Here is a 27,058-nt window from a genome sequence, read left to right on the forward strand (position 1 = left end):
CTCAAGAACACACTTCGTTTTCTTACAAAAAGAGTACGCGAGCTCACTTTTTCAAAGGTCGGTTCTGATTGAACTAATATTGTGAAAAATTACAAGAGAATTTGGCAGGCTGAAAATAAATTATTCGCTGATAGTGCTTTTTATCTAAATTAAAAAACATGCTCATTTTGCAAAACGATGCAAAATTATCTTTAACCACTCGGGAATTTTTTTGCTGATTTCTTTGTTTTATAGAATGAACGAAATATAAGACCTTCAAAAATACTTGCTTAAGAGCAAAGACGGTACCCAAGTTGTTATTTTAATGGGTCGATTTTAATTGAACTCATCTCAAAAAAAGTTGCAAGAAGAAATGAGCTAGATTTTTTTGCTGATTGAGCTTTTCCTGCCAAAAACAGATTCACTTTGGAAAACGATTCAAAACTATCGTTAATCCACAATAGATGTTTTAGCGGAATTTTTTTGTTCTGGAAAACAAATGAAATATAAAAGGCCTCAAAAATTTCTTTTGTTCACTTGCAGAGACGTTATGAGAGTTCAAAGTTTTATGGATTGATTTGCTTAAACACGTGACTAGATTTTTTGATTTATTTTAATTACAATTTACACGAATTCCTTCAACAAAATCCGTGAAAGTTTAGCTTTAGGGTCACAATTATTTTACTTGCTTGCACCAATTCTGCAAAATTCTAATTCATAATCAGGAAAAGGATGTAGCAGCTTCAAGCACCTTTGAATTCTACTACAATAGGATCTCAGTAATAATAATTAGCGTGACATTTAAACTACACAAACAATTCGGGCTCTTTTTTCGCTTTTATTTTGAAAAAGACAAATTTTATGAACCACTAAAGGGTGGTAATAAGGCTTCCTTTGCATATACTGCAAACGCGTTGTTGAGTATAATGAAAAGGTTGTAAATGACAAACAAATTGAAGGCGGGATTATTCTCTAATTGAAGAATTTTGTTAGAAATTTTCTTTTGTATTTAAATGTAAAACAATGATGTCTTTTTTTCAGCCCGCGCTTCTGTGTCTGAAGTACACTGAAAATGAGATATACGAACTGTCGCTGGCACGAGAGCCGAGAACATCTGTAAGTAAATACCCTCGTCCGACGAACCACTCAAAGGTCAACCAAAAAATATATAAGTTAGCAAGGGATTTGGTTTTGTTGGGTGGAGAGAATACGGAAAACAGGACCAAGTGAACAATCTACCCAGTAAATCATTTTTGGGGGGAGATTGTTCACTTGGTTAAAAATAATATTTTTCACCCACTCACATTTGAGTATAGTGCATGCAGGCCTTACGGCTTAATTTTGCCATGTTGGGGAGATTGTGCACTTGGTCTATTAAGGGAAAGATTGTTCACGTGGGCCGGAAAGCATACCGTAAGCAAAATGAAAAATTATTTGAAAACTGTTGAACAAAAAAGTTTTTGAAGAAATAGGCCAAAAAGGGCGTTTTGAGATACTCTTTGGAAAGTTTTGATCAAAAAATTGCGTTGTATTGGCGCGCGCTACCACCTCAAAGCTAGCCTATATTGGCGCCAAAAACTTTAGAAAATTTATCGTCTAATATCTTAAAGACTTGCCAAAGGGAGACCTTTTGGTTAGTCAGGGCTTCAAAAGTTTCTGCTACGACGGTTTTAGGAAACGTTTTGGAAAGTTGATCTTTTGTCTGACCTGAAGTATTTTTGTTCTGGCCACAAAAACATTGATGTTCTAATATTGCTAACCCAGTTTATCTCCAAAAAAGTCAGTTTACTTCAAAATTTTTTTACTGGTTTTACTGGTGTATCGCGTTGACGCTTCATTGGTCATTATTTGAGCTGAGCTGGAAAAAAAACATGAAAAGTTGTCCCATTTTCGATCAGGCAACTGCTTGAATATTTTGATTTTCAGGTTATAATGATCGGCTATGATTTTTGCGTTTAAAATCGCGGCGCAAATCTAAATAACAGGTCATAACTACAATCGCAAAACTAAAATTGGCAGCAGACAGACAGGTTTTTTCAAAAGGGCAGAGCTTAATTAGTGTCTCCGACGGGCTCAAATAATTTAATGCATCTATAAATAACTATGGTTCTAGCCCCAAAGACGGATGAGTTAAGTGCTATACTTCCTGAAATTAGATTTTTTGGTTTGTATTCCACTAATGAAGATAAGCTTCAAATAATGCATCGGAAATTGATAAGATGACAGTTGATTAAATTTGAATTCATATCCGATCGTTGTTTCCAATCGAACATTTCAGCGATGACATTTAAAAACAAACAGCTTCTATGTATATTTTTAGAAATAAAACGCATATTTCACAGTTAGAAAAGAAGCGAACCGTTTTTTTTTGTAAAAGCCAAAATAAATCGATACAGTTTGAAAAGCTAGTCGTTCAGAATTTTAAAAGCAAAAATCTCATTCACTTCACTAAAAATCAATTTAAATAGCCTGCTCAAAGTTTGACCTAATTAGCAAAAACATCTTCTTGCGATGCAATTTTTATATTTTCAAATATCATGCGTAGTTTCTTTGCAGAACACCACCCACCGTCCGGAAGTGTTCGCAGATTGGGCTGCAGGGGTCACTGCTAGTCTGGACTCACAGACTCTGGACCGACACCTAACATGCATGGTCGAGGTAAGATAATGTATATTATGGCCACATGTATGGTCTTGGTACGATATTGCATATTATGGTCACATGTATGGTCGAGGTAAGATATTGTATATTATGGTCACATGTATGGTCGAGGTAAGATATTGTATATTATGGTCACATGTATGGTCGAGGTAAGATATTGTATATTATGGTCACATAAACGGTCGAGGTAAGATATTGTATATTATGGTCACATGTATGGTCGAGGTAAAATATTGTATATTATGGTCACATGTATGGTCTTGGTACGATATTGTATATTATGGTCACATGTATGGTCGAGGTAAGATATTGTATATTATGGTCACATGTATGGTCGAGGTAAGATATGTATATTATGGTCACATGTACGGTCGAGGTAAGATATTGTATATTATGGTCACATGTATGGTCGAGGTAAGATATTGTATATTATGGTCACATGTACGGTCGAGGTAAGATATTGTATATTATGGTCACATGTACAGTCGAGGTAAGATATTGTATATTATGTTCACATGTATGGTCGAGGTAAGATATTGTATATTATGTTCACACGCAGTAGCGGATTTATGGGGGAGGGGGTGGACACTCCCCCTCCCTCAGGGATTCGACCCCTTTCCGACCCAAAGGGTCCCCCCTTTGTACTATTTTGAGATATTCATTTTTGGCTGACTAACCTTAAAATTTTTCTAAAGTCGCCTTTGGCGCCAATCTATACTAATTTTGAGGGGGAGCGCGCGCCACAAAAACGCAATTTTTTGGTCGAAATTTTGCCTGCGGCGCAGAAATTTTGGCTAAAATACGATCTTTATAGTGGTTTGGGAGATCAATTTGGTCGACCTAAAAAAAGGCCGACAAACTTTTCGAATTTTTTTTTTTTTAAATTCCCAAATTTTGATTTGACCTTTTTTTAGGTCGACCAACTTGATTATCCGAGCGCTCCCAGAACACTATGAAGCAGGGGCGGATCTAGGATTTTCTCGAGGGGGGGGGCAGAAAAAATTTATTTCGAACTTTTTATTTAGGTCGAGCAAATTGATTTTCCGAGCTCTCACAAAGCACTAAAAGTCCCTGTTTTGGCCAAAATTTCTGCCAAAAAGGCGTTTTAGGCACTTTTTGGAAACTTTTCACCAAAGAATTGCGTTTTTTCGGCGCGCGCTCCCCCCTAAATTTAGTACATAATTTAGTGTCCGTCAGCCAAAAATCGATGTCTCAAAATAGTTCAAAGGTAGGACCATTTGGGTCGGCAGGGGGTCGAATCTCTGATGGGAAGCGTCCGCCCTCCCTACATCCACCCTGACCAAAGGGGTCCTCTGGTTGGCGAGGGGGTCGAGTTTTGAAAGAATTTTAAATTATAATTAAAAGATTTTATCAAAGTTACGTTTTTTATTAAATTTAAAATGTGAGAAACTCAAAGAGAGTTCACAGGAAACGATTACTTTGAAACATACGAAAAACCGACGCACTCAGAAGATCATATTTTGCTATCCCAGAGACCTAATTGATTAAGCATTCAAAATTTTATTTTTGTCAATAGTTGAGCGCTTTCAAACGCAAACAATTTTTTCCCGCTAGAATATAATTTGGAGAAATTTTTCAGTTTTCGGGCAATTAACTCAGGTGTTATTTACGACCAGTTCAACAGAAAGTTACCAATAAAACATTAAGTGTTTCTGTCTTTTGATTGTTCCACGTGTAAATATAATTTTCGAAAGTTTCATTGAATATGTTTTATGAATTAAAGCAAATGTAATTTAAAAAAGTGGTATTTTGTTATTGTTTTTGAAGTCCTTCTAGCAATACTTTTGAATAAACGAGGGCAAAAATTCTGTTCAAGTTATTTTTGAAAAGCAGAAAATGCGATCAAATGTTTTCTTCTTTCACAAGTGTATTCGTTTTCGAATGAATTTATGGCGTTTTTTTTTCACAAATTGTTAGTCTTTAAAAATTTTATAATCGATTTCAAGTTAAAATTCTGCAATATATCGATCAAGATTTATTGCTTCGATTTTCAAAATAAATGACTGAAATTTACCATCTAATGATTTTTTTTTCACTTTCCTCTTTTCAAATAGCTGTCGTTATGTTAAGATCATCTGAAAAGTGTTTAAAACCCTAGACTATTTTTCGCAAAGTAGTGGGGATTAGAACAATTGACAAAAATTAGTGCGCGCAGCATCCCAGTTTGTTAATTCCAGTCTGCGGCGAATTGAATCATTCAAAGTTGAATTGAGGCAACTTCATTGCTGCAAATAACTTATTACTAAAAACGAAACATGTGTTTTTAACTGTCATTGGGTTGATGTGGGGGAAAATTTAACGAGAAAAACCTCTTTCAAAATTTCAGAGATCTTTTTTTGAAATTACATTGTTTTGTCCTGATTCTAGAATTTTTTCTGAAAATTTCCGCTTTTTTATTAAAGTTTAGAAAAAATACAATAAAAAATTCAAGAAATGTTTTTAATAGCTAATGGTTGATTCGAAAAAAACTTTGTTTCATTACCATTCACACGTATGCCTTATTTCCGACCACATGCAAAGAAATCGAAGATTTTTTGCATTATACATACAAAAATTAGCGAAAGGTCCAAGTAGTAAAAAAAAATTGAAATTCAGTTTGAGACGCTATGATATATTTTGAGATTGTTAAAATTACTGTCATAAAAAAGAGTTTGAAGGTTATTGTTTTTTGATTTAATGTTTTAGCGCCTAAATAAGTGCCCAAAATACTAGTAATCATTTTCAGCGGAAGAAATTGAAGTGCCAAATTTTCCTTGATTTGCTAATTAATTCGTTCCGAAAACGCTAATGAAAAAAGGCTATTAGAGGACTCTCATCTAGTGCTAGGTGATTTTTTCGCTCGTTTTCTTTCAGGAAAATGTCTTAATGTTTGTTCACGCTTAACTGTGATTCTTCGCTGTTTGATTTTTCATATTTTGTAGGTTCAGCTCATTTTCTGTATCAAAAAGAAATTTAACTCCAGTGTCGAAAAGCAAAAATGAAAAGTCACAGAAAAAAAGGGAATCTACTTCTATTTGTGAAAGTGATTTTTAATTTTCAGATATCCTAGCGGAGAAAAATTTTATCGATCCAGTTGTCTCCAGTTCAATTAGTTTAATCAAAAAATTTTCAGCCAAAAATGGTTTAATCAAAACAATTTCAATCATCATTTAACGCAGTAAAACCTTTCATATAGATTTCAGGATTTTTTGTGTTTTTTTTTGTCTTAAAACTTGTTCACACTCAAATTTGATTGTTCGAAGTTTAAATTTTGGTTCCTCTAAATTAAGTTCAATTTCTTTGTTTTACTAAAGGCATTCTCTACTCTGAAACAGAAAAGTTGTAAAAGTCACGTAAAACGTGATTGACTTCTAGTTTCAAAAACGAAGTTCAATATTCATATTTACCAAATAATTAAATGTTTTATGATCCAAATTGATCAAATTGAGTTAAATTAATTAGCAAACTGAGTTAACCTAAATGAAACTGTCAACCATATACTCATATCATGCCATATAATTTTTAATTTGAAATTCAAATATTGATTTTGTTCAAGAACCCAGTCAAGTTCTTACTGTTTTCTTGCGTGCAAGTTAGTTCACAACGTTTGGTGTGAAAAAAACTGACTGCGCTTCTTGCACATCAACCAGCCTTGGAGTGATTGTCGTAAAATTAGTGGATAAAATTCAAATGGCAAAATCCTAAAGCTTCGGAATTGTTTTTAGTAATTTATTCCATTGCTGGATTTTTCTTTGACTGGCCCAGAAAACAACCGAAAACAAAAAATTAAAATAACTTATCTTTTTTGCTGATTGATTTAGTTTTATACAAAAAAGAGTTTTGCCCAGGTATGTTTTTGATATATTCTTCGCAAAAAGTAGTGAAGAATATATCAAAACTGTACCACAACGACACTCTTTTCTACAAATTTCAACTCAATTAGCAAAATATTATCTATAAATTGATATATTTTAAAAAATATTCTTGGTGAAAAATCAATTTTTTTCTGCTTGCCGGAGTATGATAACTTGATTTAAGGTAATGTTGGCTATAACTGTATGTTTAGGCGGTTTTCAAGAACTACGACTCGGACGGTGATGGATTCATCTCTCTGGAAGAATTCAACGAGATATCCTCCAATTACCCCTTCATAGACGGATTCTGCATCCTAGACACCAACAAGTTAGCACATACTTCAGACTTAATAGTTCACTCACAGATCCTAATTGAACATGAAATGTAGCATCAATTTACCATCTATGCGTTAACATTACATAGCAATTTCATAGCTGTATTTCAGAATTGAATTCAAATTTCAGATTTGAACTCAAGTTTCAGAATTTAAAAAATGACTTGGCACAAAATTATAGGATGTATGTGATTAGCTAGATTTGAAATGCTCGCATTTGCATTAAAAGCTCTGATAGTTAGAAAAGCAGTTTCGAGTTATTGTGAAGTTCGAAGCTTCTTATGGCACGTCGAGTTCAGCGCCTGAACCAATATAAGACGGATCCCCTTATTCAGGAATTACACTTAATTTTTATTACACTGATTCAAGAATTACAAATCATACTAATTACTTATATAAAAACCATGATTTAATTTGAGAGGTTTCCCTCAGAAACACTTAGTGCAACTTAGTTTATTTAATTAAACAGAGCAAACTTCATTTTCAAAAGTTTCACTTAAAAAAAAGAAATTTCGGCAAAAGCTAAACTGTTTTGTTCGTTTGTGGCAGTGATGGTAAAATTAGCAAGGACGAGATGAAGACGTACTTCAAGACAGCGAACAGTGTGATGTTGAGAAGTGAGTTCAAACACGACTTCGGGGAACACACCTACTTCAAGCCCACCTTCTGCCAACACTGCACAGGGCTGGTGAGTCATCGACCACCGTATTAGAGAATAACAATACGGCCCTGCGAGTAGTACAATATCCGAACATTTTTTTATTAGCAAGAAAACTTTGCATAGTATTCTTCATAGAGCGAAATATTCTTTGTTATATATTATAACATTTTTCTTTATGTAATTCAATGTCTCAGAGCAGAAATTAGGTATTAATGTTTTCTAGTATTACATTAGAAAACATTAAACTTAGATTTATTGATGTAAAAAAAATTTGTATCACATAAGAGTTCCCTATAAAATAAAAAAGATTTATTTTACAAACAAAAATCCTCGATTAATGAAAACTTCTGGAAAATATTTATAAGCACATCCTTATCCAAAATGCAGCGTTCTGGAAAATTACGATTGAACATTACTTGCTGCTATGAAGACAATTTGATATGTTGATTACTACGCAAAACCAGGTACCACAAATAATTTTCAGAACGGGTTAAGTGATATATCATAATAAAGATTTTTTAGTCATAATTTGAAGGACTTTAGAAATTTTCACAAATCTTCAAAAAAAAATTGCCATATTGTCGAGAAAACAAGTTTTTTTTCTAGTTTTAGTCTAATTTCGAGCAAGTAAAGCGATCGAGTCTTGTTCGTTATATAAAAAATTGGAGATTAAGGCTGATAAAACTTGATTTTAGTATAGGTAAAACTAGGTTTGGAAGCTTCATTTAGCGCTTCTTGCTTGTTTGAAAAAACAATTTTTCAAACGAGCAAGAAAGTTTTGTGCAAAAAATTAGAACGAATTTAAAAATTTTTCCAGTAGTTTTTATTTTTTGTTTGTTATTCGTTTTTTGAAGGCAATTGTTGCCAATTAGGCCCGATTCTACAATTTTATACGCGTTTGAATAGTTCTCTCGTCGCAGCAAGCACAAAAAATAACAGTTAGTTGAAGGTGAAAAGAAAAAATTCGTTCTTTTTGTAGTTTTTTTATGAATGTGGTCGGAACATTATGTGCTACTTGCACAGCAACCGGTTATTCTTGTTATACTGTGTCAATTGTTTTTTAACTGATTCATTAAATGTTTCAATCGAAATTTTGCTTGATAATTAATTTCTTAATATTTTACAAACTGTTTTCATCAATTCATAATTATGGACCTTTTTAACTAAAAATAGCTTGTTTGTATTTGTTTTTACTTAATATTAATTAATAATGATAATAATTATTAGATCTGCTTGTTGTGCAAGTAGCCCAGAAAATTGTGACCACAATGATGCAGGAAAAAAATCAAAAGTAAGGCAAACAATACAGAAAAAAAAATAGAGAAAAATTTTTTCCAATGCTTTTTTACTGCATTTTTGTTTCATTTTCTGTGTGTGTTGAAAAAAATCAGGTCGGGTTTTCTCGACACTGAGACAATTTTCTAAAAATAATTCTGCTATAATGTACAACTGGGGCGGATCTAGGATTTTCTCGAGGGGGGGGGGGGGCGGATTTTCAAAAATTTTGTCGACCTTTTTTTTAGGTCGACCGAATTGATTTTTCGAGCTCTCCCTACGCACAGTTTAGTCCCTGTCTTAGCCAAAATTTCTGCGCCGCTTTTTTTGGGACTTTTTGGAAAATTTTGACCAAAAAATTGCGTTTTTTTGGCGCGGGCGCCCACCTCAAAATTAGTATATATTGGCGCCAAAGGCGCCTTTAGAAAAGTTTTAGGGTCGGTCGGCCAAAAGTTTCCGCTGTTTTCAAACAATAACCTTTGTTTGTTCAGCTGTGGGGCGTGATCAAACAGGGCGTGCGGTGTCGTTTGTGTGGTCTAAATGCACACAAGCACTGTTCACCCCACATAGTGATGGAGTGCAGGAACAGGAGCAGTGAGCCACACTTGAACAACTCTTCTAATCATGGACATCATGGCCGAGGGGACACTAATGCCACTACCACAAACGGCAGCCATAGAGGAAGCAGTGATCACAACAGACACCACGACAGACATGAAGGTTCGACAGCTCACATTTTATCACATCTAAATAAAAAGTCATACCTTTTCGGTATTTCATGCTTATAGTTTCTTCAAGCATTTGCTATAACTCGCTAAGGAAAATGCCAAATCATTACCTGCATCAACTCTTCTGATTAAAGTTATATTGAAGCAAAAAAAAAACGCCAATCTTTTTTATATCTGCCGTTTTTCTAATTGAATGCTTTTTGATCAATAAATTTAAGAAATATTGGTTAATTTGACTTTCTAACTCCTCAATAGTAAAGCTTTATTTCGTCAATTTTTTTTTTGCATTTATTTATTCGTTAATACTACAACTAAAGTGTTAATTGGCTACCGAGGCGCCCCTAAGTAGAATTTTTGTCTGCCAATTGTGGGTTTGCGCAATGAAAAATAGAATGGCTGACTATTGAATTTTACCAATTCGTGTGACTTAGCTGGCAACAAGCTGAAAAATATGCAAACACGACAGAATAAACAAAAGCGAATTGCAGGAAATAAAATAGAGCAAAAAAAGTTAGGAAAAATTATGCTCGGGGTGGTTTATGGATTTTCAATATTTTCAGTACCAGTAGCTGCTATATACCAATTAGGGGGCAGTCGGAAAATTCAAGGCTTTGCAGTCTTGTTAGTATTTGCCGGATTTTTCAATTTGAAGACTATAGTAAAAGTTGAAACTATTCCGACTCAATGTGCACAATTTTCAATGTCGGAGAGATAATCACTTCTTGACTAAATCGCAACTTTTCCCGTGCTAAGTAAACTTTTTTGAAGGCGAATACAAGAACACAAAAATACTGCAATATCTCTTTTTCCCTCTATGAGCTGGAGAAGAGAAAAAATTAAGTGAATTTGTAAAATCTAATAAAATCAGAAGAAATAATCTAACGTACTAATAAGCACTAATGGTTTGATAACAAAGTCGGTGCATACACAATGATTCCAACGGAGCCGGTAATTAAAAAGAAGAAAAATAAAAAAAGTTTAATATTTAGGTCAAAGCAATGGGTAATAAAACACTTAATGTAAGGCAAGTTAGTAAAATGGTCTCCACTAGATTTCTGCGAAATTGGGAATAAATAAAAAAACAATTCAGCGTCAAAACTAAACACACTAAGGTTTTGAGTTATAGAGTTTTGAAAATTTATTTTCCTGAAAAGAATTGATCCGTTTCCGATGGGCTTAGGCTGTCTGACTGAGAGGAAGTAATGAAGCCGACCAGTTCATCTCTTAGGGAGGATGAGGTTGAAATATCCGAAACCGCGTCGATATCCGATGGATCAAGGTCCAATTGTATCTGAGGGTAGGTTGTCTCGGGTAATGGAGGAGCATCCGACGGGGTTGTTGTTGGCAATGAGGCTCCGGTCTTTTGCTTAGTGATCAGGAAGCGTGAGATTGCTGCAAAGCATTACCTTCTGTTTTCCTCGTGTGAAGCTGAGGTATCTGTAGATTGGTCAATCACCACTGGGTTCTGAGTTGATCCGGCTTGATCTGCAATGTCTCTGAAATTTTTTTTTACCAGAAAACTTTGAAAGACTGGCAACGTGAGATGATTTAAGAAGCAAAGTTTGTGGGAATTTCTGATTTGGTTTTCAATCTCAATTTCTTCCGATGAGTCGGCTATTTCGAACACAAGAATGTCTTCAGATTACGATTCTTGTTCCATTGATTAGTTTTCGGGAGTGAGGTTCACTGGAGTTTGTAGAAATGTTGATAGTCTTCTCGTCCTTCGGAACTGCTGGCACGAATGATTTTGGGCATTCGTTCATCTGTGGGATGTTATGTTTTTTTTTGATAATCCGAGTCAGTACCTTTTAAAGAAAGTTGATCTCTCCCTCCCTACATCTCTAGAGGAGAAGTCTCCCACTGACCAATTCCATTCGCTAAGATCGGAAGAACCCGAGGGAATAGAGCAAGAATCGTCACAAGCGAAATAACCCGATGTTTTAACCTTTTTTGATGCTTTTCTAGTGGTAATCCTGGATGCCTTTGCCTGCCTTTTCTTATTGGTACATTCCCTCGGTTTAATCTCAATCTGAGCCCTGTCCTTGCTTATGGCCTTCCTGACTTTGAGGAACACTGAATGAGAGCAGGCTTTTTTGGAGATTGTGGATGATGTTTTACTAGATCGGTTGTGTTATGACGTTCTCCGACATTTGAATAATCAAAGAGTGGGAAAGAAACATTTCCTCTAAAATTGTGGGGTTTTGACAATTTTGATTTTCGTATCGATTATCGAATTTTTTTCCACCGGTTAACTGACAGTAAATTTGGAAGAGTTTACGATTTTGCTGGTTAAGAGGTTCATAGTGTGATCCTAACGATGCAATTTCAACCGTACGAAGAATGTTATCTTTAGTAAAATGATTATCCACTGGCATTCTGTTGTTTGAGGTAGTTTTGGTTTCGTCTTCTGAATCGTATCTTTGTCCAATGGATCTCTTTTCTTATGAGGGATAGATTTGTCTTCTTGTCCACCTTCAATTTTGTCTTTGGATCCCCAGTTTTTGCCCTATTCTTTGCAATGATGGACTTCCCTATGTCTTAAAGGTCAATTAGTTTATGAGATGTTAAAGATTTCTATATAGTGTTAAATTTTCTTGCAAAATTTTTTCAAAGGGAGAAAATTTGATGAGTGATTGAATTGATCAATGTAGGTTACAGATAATACGTGAAACAGCATCGTTAAGCGAAGGGCTACGAAAATTGAAGAACATGGCTAGGAGTTTTTTGAGGCCACAAGATGCAATCTGCTAAGAACTTCATTCCGGTTAGTTGACGTAGAATTTTCATCATTGCAATTCTCAAAGTGAAAGAAATAACTAGTTTACCATCCATATATAGTACTCCGTCGAATTCCTGAAAATCTTTGATGTAATGGTGAAAATATGCCCGATATTTGCATTTTTAGGTCCATTCTGCCGTTGAGTGCCTTGACTAGTGGAAAAAAAAACAATTCGTCTTCGTCATTAAGTAAAGATAATACATTTCTATTGAACAAGAAAGTTATATCTATGGGTTTGTCGGGCAGTTCCAGGGATTGTCGGTATTTTTTTTACCAGTGCTAAGTGAGATGGGTTTATTTTGTCTCTGTTAACGGAAATAACTAGACCGGATTTCAAAGAATGAATAACAATTTTGTTATTGAACTTATTTACAGAATTCATACTTTTAAAATCAATCTGGAATGAATAAAATTATAATTCGAGGTTAAAAATTGAAGAAACTCAGATTTAGATGTTTTGAAAGGTCAGCGTCGGTAAAATCCAAAAAATACAATTTGATGAACAAAATAATGAACGACTGTGTTTATAGTTTCAAATTTGGATACGGGAATTTTTAAATCTTGAAACTGAAGCGATAATTTTGTCACGTAAAACGGCACTTCTGGAACCTTTAAAATTAGAGACAAATGCGTTACAGTTGTATTTTGAGAATTTATCTGATGGATTCGATGCTTTTTTAGTTTTTGAAACCGTTGCCACTACAAAATCTTCATCGTAGCTTGAAATTATGACAGTTTTGTTCGACAGAAGTCTTGAGTTTAGGTCCGTAAATCTCATTTCCGTACCCGCCTACTGTTTAACTGAAAAAAGTTTAGATTTTAGCCAATTTACTTAACGGGTAATTCTGCTGTGATACGTTTTATTGCTGTGTTCGGTGGATAAGGCAGAAGTTAGGGCTTTATAGCCAGTCATAGCTTCGAATTTTACATGCTACTCCTGTTGCTTCCAACTCGTTCGCTAGAATTTTGTATTCGCGGGGGTCTAGAAGAGACAGCTTTCCAGTTGCTCCCATGGAGTTGTTCTAAAGAAGCACGTAGTCCTTTGTGTGAAGTTTTTTATTTAACCCCTGTTTGAAGTTTTACGTTTAAGGTTAGGTTAATGATCTCTTTTGTGATCTGTTGAAAGGCGACAATATGGTTTTCGCTCCAAAAAAATTGACTTTCAACTCAGTAAAGGTCTTGAAGGCCTGCCTAACGTTGTGAGATTTGAAGCGAATTTATTATTTTGGTTCGTGAAACCGAAAAAGTAGAGTAAGTTTTTCATTGTTTTTTTTGTGATAGGAATGGTCTTGATGGCCTGTTTTTTGTCTACCAGCGGGCTTACCTCCGCGTTGTCGAATACAAATCCGAGCCATTCATTTTCACCGGGAAAAATTGAGTGTTTTGGTCATTTAACCGCGAAGTTATAGCCATCTTGTGTTGATAAGACTCTTTTTGAAATTTGTTTATGTTCAGAAAGTTTTCTTTAGTAGGCAATTAAAAAAATCATCGAGATAACAAAATAAACAAGAAATGTTTCCAATTCTCTATGGACGTGATCTAAACTTACACCAGGGTAATTGGACCGATCTTCATCTTCTGTGCTATTTAATTTACTTACTAAGTTTACCTTTTCACAATTCAGTTTACAGTTTTTTGTGAAATGCCCTATGTATTTTCAAATTTGGCAGGTAGCATATTCGGCTGGACAGACTGGTAAGTGACCTTTCGTAAAATTTCCGCCGCGTTTAGAAATAAATTCGCCCTTTCGATCTCAGTGGTGGGTTTTTCTAGACAAAAAATGTCTTCTGTTGTTTTAATGTGCAAATTTTCTGAAGTTGTTGGTCATTTCTACTTGATTACGATTTTCCTTCTGTTCTATGAAAGCTATGTTTGGGCACCCATTGGAGATAGAATTTCCGTAAGTACTATTCTGGATATAGTTTTCATATTACTTGAGAAATTGTGCAGTATACCGTTTTTCCTCTCCGCTGGAGACGTCGCATCTCTCAGCCATTTCTGCTAACGCTCCCCAAAATTGTTCTAGAGTTTCTTTATCTTTTCGTTTTTGCTTAAGAGTTAATGTCTTTCATACGTTATATTCGTCTTTCTAAAAAAAACTAAGGCTAAAATGTCCCAAAGTTTTTAAATGAGATTCATAGGACTTTTACTTTCTGTTCCGATGGATAAATATCATGACGATATAAGTTTTTTTGTCGGCTTCCTCTGGTTCGTTGCTTTCTGGGGCATTTTCTGGAGTGGGCGGAGTTGTAGGATTCTGAACCGCAGGGTTTAGCAGGAGTTCAAAATCTATGTTCTCTTAAGCTCTTTTTGCGAATAGAAACATGTCTTTCCAATCTTTCCACAGAGTCGGGGGTCGAGTGAGTGGTTCTGCCAGAGTTGTGGAAATCCTTTCACGCTCGATTTGTTTTTGCTCGGCTGCGCCAAAATAAAATATCCTAATGCCACGACTAATTCTATTTAAAAGAACAAAAGTAAATTAAAAAAGTGAATTACTGATTCATTAAAACAATAGTGAAAAATGAGCAATAAAACTCCGAAGGAGTGGACATAAAGGGAAGGTAATGGAAGGTCGCTAATTAATTAAATACTATTAATCTAAAAATCAGAACACAACCGGAGCGTAAATTGGGGAGCGTATAACAATTTTTAAAATCTCCTGTCCCTTAAAAAAGTATATTTTGCATTACGAGGCCAAACTGTGCATTTTGTGCATTGTAAGCGGATTCCGCAACAAGGACGCTCCCTTTGTTCTTTTTTTGTTCTTTACTTTCCTTTGATCGTTCAGACAAAATTTTCACATGTTTGAAGACTTGTCTCTGGAATCCAGGAACATACAGACACAAAATTGTGCTCCTATCCAGTGCAGAGTTTGGCCTCGTAATGTGAGCACCTGGATTTTTTCCCAGAAATCTTTTATTGACGTTTTCTCAACTCATTCAGACGTAGATTTGCTGTTAAATATGTTCGATCAAAAAAAATTGCGTCCTTCTTTTTTTAAATAAAAATCTATTGATAAACATAAACAATAACAGAAAAAATATTATATAGCGTAGATATTTTTTGCTGGTCTATTGTGCTGGTGTTCATTCACATTCTTTCTGTGTGTTTATTGAGTTTCCGCCTAATCTGAGGTTGCTAAAATATGTCATTCTTCGTTATCTTGATGGATTTTTTTGCAAAAACTTGCTAGCGTCTCAGCTCATTAGTAATCAGCAAAAATTGCAACTTTACTATTCCTAAATTGAAAGTATCGAATTATTAAATTTTTCATCCGTTCTTTTTCCCTCTCTTAAAAATGAAGAAGACAGAACGAAATTGATCTATTGTAAAAGCTTCTTAAAAACATTGAAAGAACCCGTTTTTTCATACTGAAGAATAATAAAATATACTGTTACAAGAATTGTTCTGAGTAAATTTCAAAGATGACATTTAATATCCTTTTTTGTTATGCAAATTGACAATCCCGTTAACTTTAATTATCGAATTTGTTTTACTTAAACGTCTTCATTTCCTGTTCAATGTAAGATATGCAATTAAATTAGTTTCCTTTTTGCGCAAATTTTCATGATTTTTTCCAAAATTATTCTGCCCACGCAATCTTTTCACCTTAACACAAGCTTGACATTTAAAACTGAGAAATTAAAAGCGATATGATAAAACACTTTGAGGCATCAGATATTGGATAATTACTTATTGAGAAAAAATAAATTAGACAAAAGCTAATTGTTTTCACCAGAGTAGAGGGCGTCAATTGTTCCTTTAGGCCTGCATCAAAGCGATTTGACGCCTTATTTAACTTAATATTTTTTTCTCAAACACTTTTTTTAAACATCTACTCCGATCAGATGCGTAATAATTTTTGCAATGTTTTATGCGCTAAATTGAATACAAATCAACTGGAAACTCATAAGGAATCTTGAATTTAAGCAGATGACAAAATATTGAAAATTTTGACATCACGCACAATATTTTTTGAAAAATCATTAAATAATAATTTTTTACTGAGATGAGATGCAAGGGTGGATACAGGACTTTCTCGAGAGGGGCGGTTTTTCAGAAAATTTGGTTACTTTTGTCGACCTTTTTCTTCAGGCCGACCATATTGATTTTCCGAGCGCTCCTAGAATGCTATGAAGACCCTATTTTGATACAACTTTCAGCGTCCCATGCAAATTTTTGAAAAAAAACAGGTCAAATATTCATTTTTTGGCTCTTTTTGGAAATTAGTATATATTGGTGCCTAGATAACCTTCAGAAACATTTTAGGGTAGGTCGGCCGAAAACGGATGTCATAAAATAATACGAAAGGGGGGACCTTTTGGTTGGTGAGGGGGGTTGAGCCACTGCGGGGGGGGGGGGGGGGGGGGGGGTGGAAGACGTTCGGGCCTTTTTCCTAAATCCACCCCTGATGAATTTTCTGGCCACCCTTTTTCAGTTCTGACCGGCGCATTTTTCCAAGGATTTCAAAATTTTCTGGCCACCCATTTTCAGTTCTGACCGGCGCATTTTTCCAAGGATTTCAAAATGGCTGATGGCGGACCTAAAAAGCGTTGACTTCAATACTCTTCAATAATAATGCACACTCCCCTGAGTATGATATTGAATTCTAGCTATGCGCAAACTCGGATAGAGAATTTTGACAAAGGGATTCAGCAGTTGCGGATTAAGTGGGTTGGGGTCCCCCTTTGGCACTTTTTGAGGACATCCATTTTTCTGCAGATTGTTAACTAGATCCAAACTAACTTTGAGAAAGGAGCGCGCACACAAAAAACTTGATTTTTTTTGGTAGGGTCATAATAAACATGATTTTTTTGGTCATAATGATTTAGAAGAGCTCTGAAAAAAAATGGTCGAAAAAAGGATAGATCCGCCCTGGGGCTGATGCTGATTTTTAAACAAGATAAAATTCTAAATTTTGTTACATTGGCTTTACAGGTCGAAACCATTACTGGTTAGATTTAGTTAAGTTCTTTACAAACTAACACGTAGCAAAAATGTCGACTTCAAATGGACGTACTTGAAAATTTATTTCAAAGACAGAGCAATCATTAATACAAAATCATTACTTCTGTTTTAAACACTATGAGTTGACTATGAGCTTTGAAACTGCATAATTGTTTTTTCCACGTTCATATGATAGAAAAATACGCCAGATTGTTTCAAGTGCGGTATTTTATTGAAGCATTCTTAGTGATTCCAGCTGCGATGATAATAATTTAAAATTTCCATGTATCGAAAAAAAACATTGTTATTTTTGTTTTTCAGACCAGGTTAAAGGTGGGCGATCAGGAATAACAACTTTTCGATACCTTCCAATGCCTCTTTCTTTTCCAAACAAAATAGAGAAAAATTTTTGCGAAGAAAACTCCCCACTAAACAATGCATTGAAACAAAAATCAAAATTTTTTTTTACTTTTGTCAAAAATTGAGCTCACAGCGATGCTCGTCGGGTATTTAATGTTAAAATCCAATCAATGGTAGATAATTCATCGTGCAAGATCAACAGTTTGGTCGTTAGTTTTTAAAAAAAAACATATTGCCCGCTTTTAAAAAAAGTAACAGAGTGCTCTAAGACCCGGATAAACTTAATACAATACATTGACTGATATATGACAAGAAAAGCCGATTGCAAGTAACATAGAAAGTTCTTTACAGTTTTTTTGCAAAAAAAAACTTTGTTTTTACTTTTTTTTTCGTTTTTGCTATTTTTCTTTGGCTGCAAGGGTGATTTAAAAGCTTTAAAATATTTAGAGCTCATCACTTTAATTAAAAATTCTCAAAAACAAATTGTAACTAAAAATTAGCTTCAAAATTTACATTGGCTGACATAGACTTTTACGTCGCCTGGTGATGAGTCACACCGAATTTCATTTTTGGACCAGTTTTTTTGACGCTGAAATTTTAAAAGAAAATCGTTCACGACTAAAACGTGTCTAATATGATAGTTGCAAGCGTTCTCCGGTAAATCCAAAATCGTTTACAAACAAACATCTTAGTCTACTGTCCCTTTCATCTTCTTAACAGAAAGCTGATTTAAAAAGCTATTCATTTTTCTTAAGAAAATGGCGGATTATTTGTGCACTAGGGGACGAGGATTTTTCAGGCAAGTTTCGACTTTTCAACTAGCAACTAGTCAACAACTTTTGCGTATATTTACCATCTTAAACATATTGATGTCCTTGAGCATGGCCTTTGATAAAAATGTTTCCACGTTTCATACCGGACTTAAATTTTTCATTGTTCAGGCTGGGTTCTCTTTATACAGAGGTCAACTTTTGTACATAATACTATTGGTACTTGAACGTTCCAATTTTGTTAGCTTCAAATGGTGCAATTAACCGTTTTCATCGAAGATGGCAATAAGTTCATTTTGGAGATAGCCATTTTCCACGTTCAAGAAAAACGTCTCGTGTCCTGTCTTGGTGCGGCAATGTCTTTAAGCGCTCCCCAAAATTGCTAATACAATTCTTTTGTTTCTCGACCCTTTTTCTCGTTGGTTCATTTTCTGATTCTTGAGCTACGCCTGAAAAATGTATGATTGTCTCTACCACGAAAGCTTCATTCAAGCAATTGATATCTAGATTTTCCTTTGCTACTATTTCCAAGTGGTGTTGAGCGATCCTTTCATTCTACTGGGCTAGTTGTTCTACAGTGTGATTTGACCAAAAAGCAGGAATTGACCGCAATTTTGGATCATTTGACTGCGCCACATTATAGATTGTGGATACCAGTGGTATGTACAATAACTAATAACTAAGTTAAAAAGAATAAATTAAGAATGAATTTGACTTAAAACAGTCTTTTTTCTAGTGACTTAGAAAAGTGCCGCGAAATCCGCTGGACATCAAATAGACACTTTTTGGCAGGTATCCAATTAAGTTTGAAAGTCAAAACTGTTAACCAAAATTACTCACCTACAATACGGATCAATACAAATCAGCGTTTCGTGTACAATCGGCCCGAAACTTTGGAGAAAAACCTTAAAATCAAAATTGAAACTAAAAGAAAAAACTAAGAAAAATATGAATTGAAATTGTTTTTATTGACCTAGAAAAGTGCCGTAAAGTCAACTGGAATTCATTTAAACATAAAACATACATTGGCAGGTAATTTATTTAGTTTGAAGGTCAAAATTTATAGTTCAAACTACGAACTCACAGCATTCGCCAAGGCAGGGAAAAGTTTTACATCTAAGTGACTGACGGGTAGCCTTCATTAAACTCCTATTTCTCCTTTCTCTCTTCTTCCCCATGGGCAACGGGTTTTTAAAAAAATCGAGAAACAAAAGTTCAAATAGCATCAATGGAAAACATGAGAGAATATGTACATGTGCACTAGAGTAGATGTTAAATACATAACAAATTTTACAGGCTTTAATTGGATCGTACAATCGTCTACAAAATGCGTAATAACGATTGAAAAGGTAACAACAATATAAGAAATTGGATTAAGAACTGAATTGTTAGATGTAGTTTGGAGGAACAAAAACTAAGACTAAACTGACTTTTTTCCCGATGAACGAAATTGGTTCAAATGAAAAATCTGAAACTCGAAACTTTGTTGGGTCTACGTTTCTTCGCAGTCTTCCTCACGTGCTAGAATCGATCGGAGATATGCAAGTGCGTTGAGTTTTTTCTGGTGAACTGTCGATTGAGATTGGTTTTGCCGCTGTGCTCTTTTTACGAGTTCTCTAGATGCAACTGCTCGTCAGCTGTTCGAAAGATCATGGAAGCCTTGAATTTAAACAGCTTTCAGACGTGATAGTGCGATAATCAAAATTACCACCAGATCGCTCTTCCAGTTAACCGATTTTGATGTTGTCACAGTGGTCAATCTTTAATGATGACGTCATATTCAATGGATTTTTAATATGAACCTTATTTAAAGTCTGGTTTTTTGCTTGCGCTCTCTTCTTTTTTGATAATGAGGAGTCTGATTGCGACGAAAAACCTGCTAGTACTGAATCAACTTTTTGGGTCCGAGAATTTTTTTCGGTTGGCTGCTTAATGAGAAGGTGGTTCAATTTTCGATTTTATATGGAGCAGATGTGCTCTGTTCTTTGAAAGCTAGGTTTGACTTCCTCAGGTAATGTCAGTTGTCAAGAGTTGTCGATGAGTTTATAAATTTCCTCTCAAAGTTTCAAGGTAAAATTGTCCGTCCTTTCGATCAACAGTTTTTTTATACCAGTAATCTTTTTTGAGTAGGCGTTAGACTGGTAGGCTCAGGACTTGGCGATTGTTGCTTTATCAGTTGTTTCACTCTGGTAGCTTTTCTCGTCCAGTGTTTTTTCACGTTGGCAAACATCTTCGACTGGGCCGTTTTTTGCCCAAGCATGTAGTCTAGAAGTCGGAATGATTAATTGTTCTTCATCTAAATCAATTGATTGTGAACCTATGATTTGAAAAAAAAGTGCCTGTGCGGTTAAATTTTTTTTTTACAAAAGGTGAGCATCCATCCAATTGACTGTTACTTTTTTGATATACGATTCAAATGATTTTATCGACTGATGGTTTCGATTCAATCAGAGACAATGTTAAGAGATTAGATTTTGCTGGTATACAAGTCATTCGACACTACAGCAGTTCTATGATGCGTCATATTATAAAATATTAACTTAATATTGTTCTTCTCGCAAAAGTTTTGAAGTCGTTCAAAAACAACAACAATTGATTCGCTCAGATTGACTTTGAAAATCATTTAAGATGATGTTCGTCTGTGCGGAAATTTACAATTGACAGCGTCGAAGCATCAATAATTTTTAGTGGAGAAAATTTTTTGAAACAATCAGTGCATAACAGGATGTGTTTGTTGGCCCTTCAAGTTTTGTCTAATGCGCCAGCGAAATCTCAAACTTAAATTTTTTTTCCAGTAAATTTGGTGGTTTTTGTGCTTGATGCTCCTTAAATCAGTTTTGAATTTTAGATTTTGATGAAATCTGAGCAGTTTCTCCGGTGATGGTAGATTTTTTTGAAAAGATGTGGCCACAAGATGTGTTATGATAACGCCAAGATTCAGAGTTGTTCTCAATGTGTTTCGGGTAGCAGGGCCATGAGCACTGGTTTGTCTTCATTGAACGGCAATCGGTTTTTGTCGTGGAGGTCCCGTTGGAATGTGTTAATGTATGCCCAAATTATATTCAATGGTTTCCCTGTTGTACCTCACCTTTCACTCATTTTAGATTCTTGTCGTCGTTTCGCATCAAGTTGAAAACTTTTTTCCCAACAATGATCACTAAACTTAAAAAGCGAGGACGGCTCCTACAAATCGGATTTGATTTTTTCACTAATTCCTGATGGCTTTTTGACATTTTATCATCAACTTATTTTTAAGCGAGTTCATTTTACGCTGAAACGGTATTTTTTGTGAACTTGACTAGAAGAAAATTCATTTGTTTCTGTCGAATGGGTTAGATCGAATGTTTAAAAATCCCAAAATTGAATAGGAAAAACAAAGATAACACTGTTTCGATACAAAAATTCTGAGCGAGATTAATAATAAAACGATTTAAGTCTTTTAGGTCTTCTGCATATGTTTTGTTATTTGCACAATTTTTTTCTTTCTTCTTAATTTTCCCGTGAAATTCAAACATATTTGCTTTGGTTTTGGTAATTGTTGCTACTACAAGTTCTTTATCGTGGTGTGAAAGTAAATAAAATTGGCTTCTCTCCCTCGGGTTTTTCAAATTTTAAAATATTAAAAAGTCGATTCACCAAATGGTTTAACCTACTCAGCATTTTTTTTCCGTGGGTAGCCTTTATCGCGGATAAAAGAACCTTTTGATCCGTAACAATTTCTTCTTTAGAACTTTAAAGGTAGACTAAGTTTTTCAATTAACTAAAACACCCCTAAAATTTCGATTTCATTAGTCAAATACATCTATTGTTTGTGATTTTTCAGAACTTAAGGCAAACGGTTTTATAAACAAACGATCCGCGTCCCATTTTTCTAATCTCGCGCTAAGTCCGTTTCGTGAAGCGTCTCTTTTTAATGGTGATTGTCTAATACATCAAACAGAGTTTCTGCGATATTTACCATTTGCTTTTTAGTGTTTCGAATGCTTTTGTATGAGACCCTTTTCATCCGTAAGCTTTTTTGTTCAGTAGCGGGTCTAGCTGGGAAGCTAAAGTTGATAAACTAGGAACCGGCTAAATATATTGTTCTAAAGTGACTTACTGAACTGAAGAATGAAAAAACTTCTGAAACGTTTTCGGGATTTGGAAGGTTTCTTATCGAATCTTCTTTCTAGTCAATCGTTTTACTTAAATTTTCAAAATGAAAACTCAATTTAATCTAAGCCATCAAACTCAATATTGGAAAAATGAGCATTTCTACCATTTCACGGTCATACACTTTTCTTCTAGTTTTTTAGGAGTTTTTGTTGAAACGACTTGTGTTTGACTACTGTTACATCAAGGAATTTAAAAGATTATTTGTGTATTAGTTGCTAAATCGTATGTCATTTCAAAGCCAGTCCATCGTCCATTGAACTTCATTGGGCACATGGCCCAGTCTATAAAAAGCAGTTACGAAGCGATAAGAGCCAGTTGTTTTGCCCGTGCCAAAATAACTACCTTGATCTCTAGTCTAAAATCATAAGTTAGCTGTCTGCATGCATTCCTAAGGTCATCTTTGCTGAACCAAACATGTCCCGACTTTTAGTTAGAAAGTTGAAGAGCTTGTCAATCAGTTCGGGTATTTTAGACTTTGTTTTTGGTATTTGTTTTTAGAAACCGGATCATTTAATTATCAAGAATGCAATGCTAAATTTAAAAATCGGTTCCAAACCCTGTGTTTGAGCAGTTTTAAACACCAAACTCGCAAAATTTCGTTCTTCAAAAATTTTTTTTTTCGAAGCCTCAAGCTGTAGAAAATGGTGTCTTTTTGTTCAGTCTTGCATTGAATCGGACCAAATATAAGGTCTTGCTAATGATGTTAATGGTATCGTCTGTAAAGCCATGAAATAATGATCTTGTTTTCTTGTCGACAATTAAGGTTTTCATCAAAAAACTCTCAGATTAAATTTTTGAAGTCTTTTTGAAAAGCTTACCAGGCGTGCCGAAGCCCCCTGAAAAATATACTTTTACAATTGCATTGGATCTTCATCTGATGTTTATTATGTTTTTGGTTTCCTAACCGTGCTCGTCGTAGTTAATTTTGAAATTAAGAAGTGAATAGTCGTCGTCGTCGCTTATCTCTTTTTCTGACGAAGTTTTCAATTCGCCACAATTTTTTTGTATAAGTTCCGATGGGTTATATTGACAATTCAGGTTATGTACAAATTCGTCTACTTTTGCTTTTCAGTCGGTTTTTTTGAATTCGACTGAAAGTCTTCCAAAATTTCCTTTCATTTTACACAGATTATATTCAATTTCATTTGTTGGACGCGCAAAAAAGCAATTGGTAAAAATTTTTCCACGCATCAATGTTCAGGCTGGGTTCTACTTATACAGAATTCAAACTTTTCTACATAAAACGATTGGTACTTGAACGTTCCATTTTTGTTAGCTTCAAATGATTCAAAAAACTAATTTAATCTACGATTGCCTAATTAAGAGCGCCCGCTGAGTATGAAATTTCAGCAATAAGTTAATGTTGGAAATCGGCATTTTCCTTTGTTTAAGAAAAAAAAAACGTCTCGTGTCTAGTCTTTTTCGGAGGTTTTTCCTGTGTTTCTTGTTCTGGCTAGGTCTTTAAGTGCTTCCCAAACTTGCTCATACAATTTTCGATCCTTTTGTTTCTTGATCCTTTTTCTCGATTGTTCATTTTCTGTTTCTTGAGCTCCGCCTGGCAAGTGTGTGCTTGTCTCCACCACGAATGGTTCTTTCAAGCGTTTGATCTCTCGATTTTCCTTTGCTACTATTTTCAAGTGGAGTTGATCGATCCTGTTGGTTGTTCTACAGTGTGACTTGACCAAAAAGCAGGTATCCACTGCAATTTTGGATCATTTGACTGCGCCACATTAAAGTAGGTGGATACCAGTGGTATGTATGTACAATAACTACTTTAGTTAAAAAGAATAAACTAAGAATAAGTTTGACTCAATAAAGCCTCTTTTCTAGTGACGTAGAAAAGTGCCGCTGGACATCAAATAGACACATTTTGGCAGGTATCTAATTGAACTTGAAAGTCAAAACTAATAACCAAAATTACTAACTCACAATACGGATCAATACATTTGCGGTCATATCAAATCAGCTTTTCGTGATAATTTTTAAAAATTAACAATCGGCCTAAAAATTTTTGAGCACAACCCTAAATTCACAAATGAAAGTATTAAATATTATAAAATAGAATTAAGTGGAAGCATTTTTTGGTTGTTTTCTAGTTTTCTCTAGGACAAAAACGAGTTTAATCTGAGCAAAATGAAATTTCGATGAAACTTAACTGTCACTCTAAATGTGCAACCTTGTCAACATTGAGTTTAATCAGGGAGTTTCTTTCAGGAAAGAAACTCTTGTTTATAATCTCAGCTCATTATTTACCTCTTAGCCTCTTTTTGTTTATGGTAAATGTCAACTCTTTTTGAATACACAGCATCTTAAATTTGACATATTTTCAAATGGTCTTACTCAGAAGAAGCAGTCTTTACGCAAAAAAAACTATCAACAAAAAATAGTTTCCTGTGCCGTTAAAAGCGTAGTGAAACCTACGCAAATTTCAAGTCGAGCAGCTCACCCAAGCATAGAATTTCAGAATACTTAGCTCGAATTGCAAACAGAGCACTTTGTTTTTTGAGGCAAAAACAAAAAAAACATATCAATCAAATTTCTTCTATCGATTCTACCTTTCAGTTTTATTTGAATTTTTAGCTTAATGATAACAATTTGTTCTCTATTTTCTGATTAACTTCCATTTTCAGTACGAATCACTTCTTGAAAGATTCATTTTCGTAATATAGTTAAAAACAAAAATTTAGATAACTCTTTATTATTATTACAAAATTTCATTTTTTAATCATTATCTGGCATGATAGCGAGAGAAATTTCAATTAGCTCGCTGCCATTACTGTGAAAGAAAAAACAACGAAGTTCCAAATTTTGGTTTTGGTTTCTCAGTTTCATATGAATATGATTGCCGAAAAGTTTAACACAATTCCGGACAGTTTTCTGCGCCTAAATGATTTTATTTTTGTTAGATGTTACGATGGCAACTAAACGAAGGATGTCGAAGCGTCACAGATCCCACTACGAGCGCAGTTGCCAGACTGACCAGAGCTTCATCAATCAGCCAACTTTTTCATCCAGTCAACAATGCAGCAGCTCATCCATCCTGACAGCCAACACTTCCGCCACGACTTATGCAACAACAGCAACCACCACAGCGCCTAATCCAGTAGTTTACCCGACAACATCAGCAGTGACATCAACTAATCCAGGGGTGCAATCCGGTAGCACTCCTGGGTCGACGTCTCCACCACAGCTCAACCAGGTGCAGATCCCGACCTCCCGGATGTCAACTGGTTCGGGCTCGATGGGAGGTGCAGGGGGTAATGTGCACTATGGGTCGTACAGTTCAGACTACAGTAGCTTGGAGAGCAGCACTGCTTACGCCACAGCCGAGGAAGAGTTGTCGGCGCTGCACGAGCGAATACGACAATACGAAGAGGTTTGTAGCAAATCAAATAAAATCTTGTTCAGCTAAAAGTAAAATTTTCCTCAACTCTGATTTGATATCTTTGAAACATAAGTGGTTATAAATTATTTGGAATTTATTTATTTAAAAAAGGTCTGGAAAACGAGTTAAAACAAGATGATAAAGGGACGTATTAAATTAAAAATAGCATTTTTCTATTTCGTATTGTTAGTCATGATGCTCTTTTTCAGAATCGAGAAGCACTCGTGTCCGACAATAACCGACTAGTGCGTGAACTGTTTGCAGCTAATGAGAGATCGCACACTCTCGAGTTGCAAATAGGCGAATTAAAAGAACACACTGTCGCTTTTCTTCTCCAGCAAATGGAAACTCTAAAACTCCCCATAGTTACCACCAAATCAGCCTCCGTCAATCATCTTGGAGGAACAAATCCTATTAGTGTTGCCGCCACGTCCACATCATTGTCCAATAGTCGCTCAATGGACAATTTCGAACACGGACGAGAGAGATTCGAAAATGGTCGGAAAAACGAGCGAAGCGATAGTCACGTGTGAAATTAAACTGCAAAAAACTAAGAAAAAACATTTTAAACAAAACTTCTTCAAACTAAATTGACATTTATGAATTATGAGTTTCTAAAAATTTTCCTTGATGTAAAAATAGCTGCATTCCCATTTTTGGACAATTGTAAATTCAATGTTTTTCAATATATTGCGTTGTTTTGCCCGTTGGAGAGAAGAATTACCCAAACTGGCGAACTTGAGATTGAAATCGATTTAAATTGATTTTTATACAGATAGTATGCTGTATAGACATCAATTTACGATAGCTCATTTACGTACATAAATCGATTTAGAATGGGCTGAATGGATTTTTGCAAGAAAAATAATCGATTTCAATGAATAAAAAATGGATTTAAATGAATTATTGCAAGGTAGTGAAAACCATCCAAGTCTTATCAAAACTGATTTTTTAATTTTTTTGTTTCAAAGCTGGAGCAAGTTATGTGCTCAGGAAAATATTCATCAGAGCTGCAGAGAGCAAGAGTCACTCGAGGAGAGTTTTTTTTTGCCGCAAGCTATTGCGTTTAAAGAATTCATTTTAAAATTTTTCAAAACTAAAGGTTTCCACGGTAAAAACAAACAAATTTAGGTCATTTTCATTGTTATTGTATTAGGCTGAACTTTGTG

The 27,058-nt window shown here is 34.9% G+C and overlaps 1 protein-coding gene across 1 annotated transcript in view; it reads left to right on the plus strand.

The window, feature by feature from the left end:
- LOC134850948 (RAS guanyl-releasing protein 1-like) overlaps nucleotides 1-26,618 on the plus strand; it is a gene marked incomplete at its 5' end in the record, with an annotated part of 36,605 nt that extends 9,987 nt beyond the window's left edge. The window contains 7 exon segments of the mRNA XM_063866779.1: nucleotides 1,021-1,095; nucleotides 2,536-2,637; nucleotides 6,707-6,822; nucleotides 7,379-7,517; nucleotides 9,257-9,485; nucleotides 25,411-25,880; nucleotides 26,099-26,618. Of these exon segments, the coding sequence (XP_063722849.1) occupies nucleotides 1,021-1,095; nucleotides 2,536-2,637; nucleotides 6,707-6,822; nucleotides 7,379-7,517; nucleotides 9,257-9,485; nucleotides 25,411-25,880; nucleotides 26,099-26,422 (1,455 nt within the window).
- Between the last annotated feature and the right edge of the window lie 440 nt (nucleotides 26,619-27,058).

Source organism: Symsagittifera roscoffensis, chromosome 7, assembly GCF_963678635.1.
Source record: "Symsagittifera roscoffensis chromosome 7, txSymRosc1.1, whole genome shotgun sequence".
Classification (NCBI taxonomy): domain Eukaryota; kingdom Metazoa; phylum Xenacoelomorpha; order Acoela; family Convolutidae; genus Symsagittifera; species Symsagittifera roscoffensis.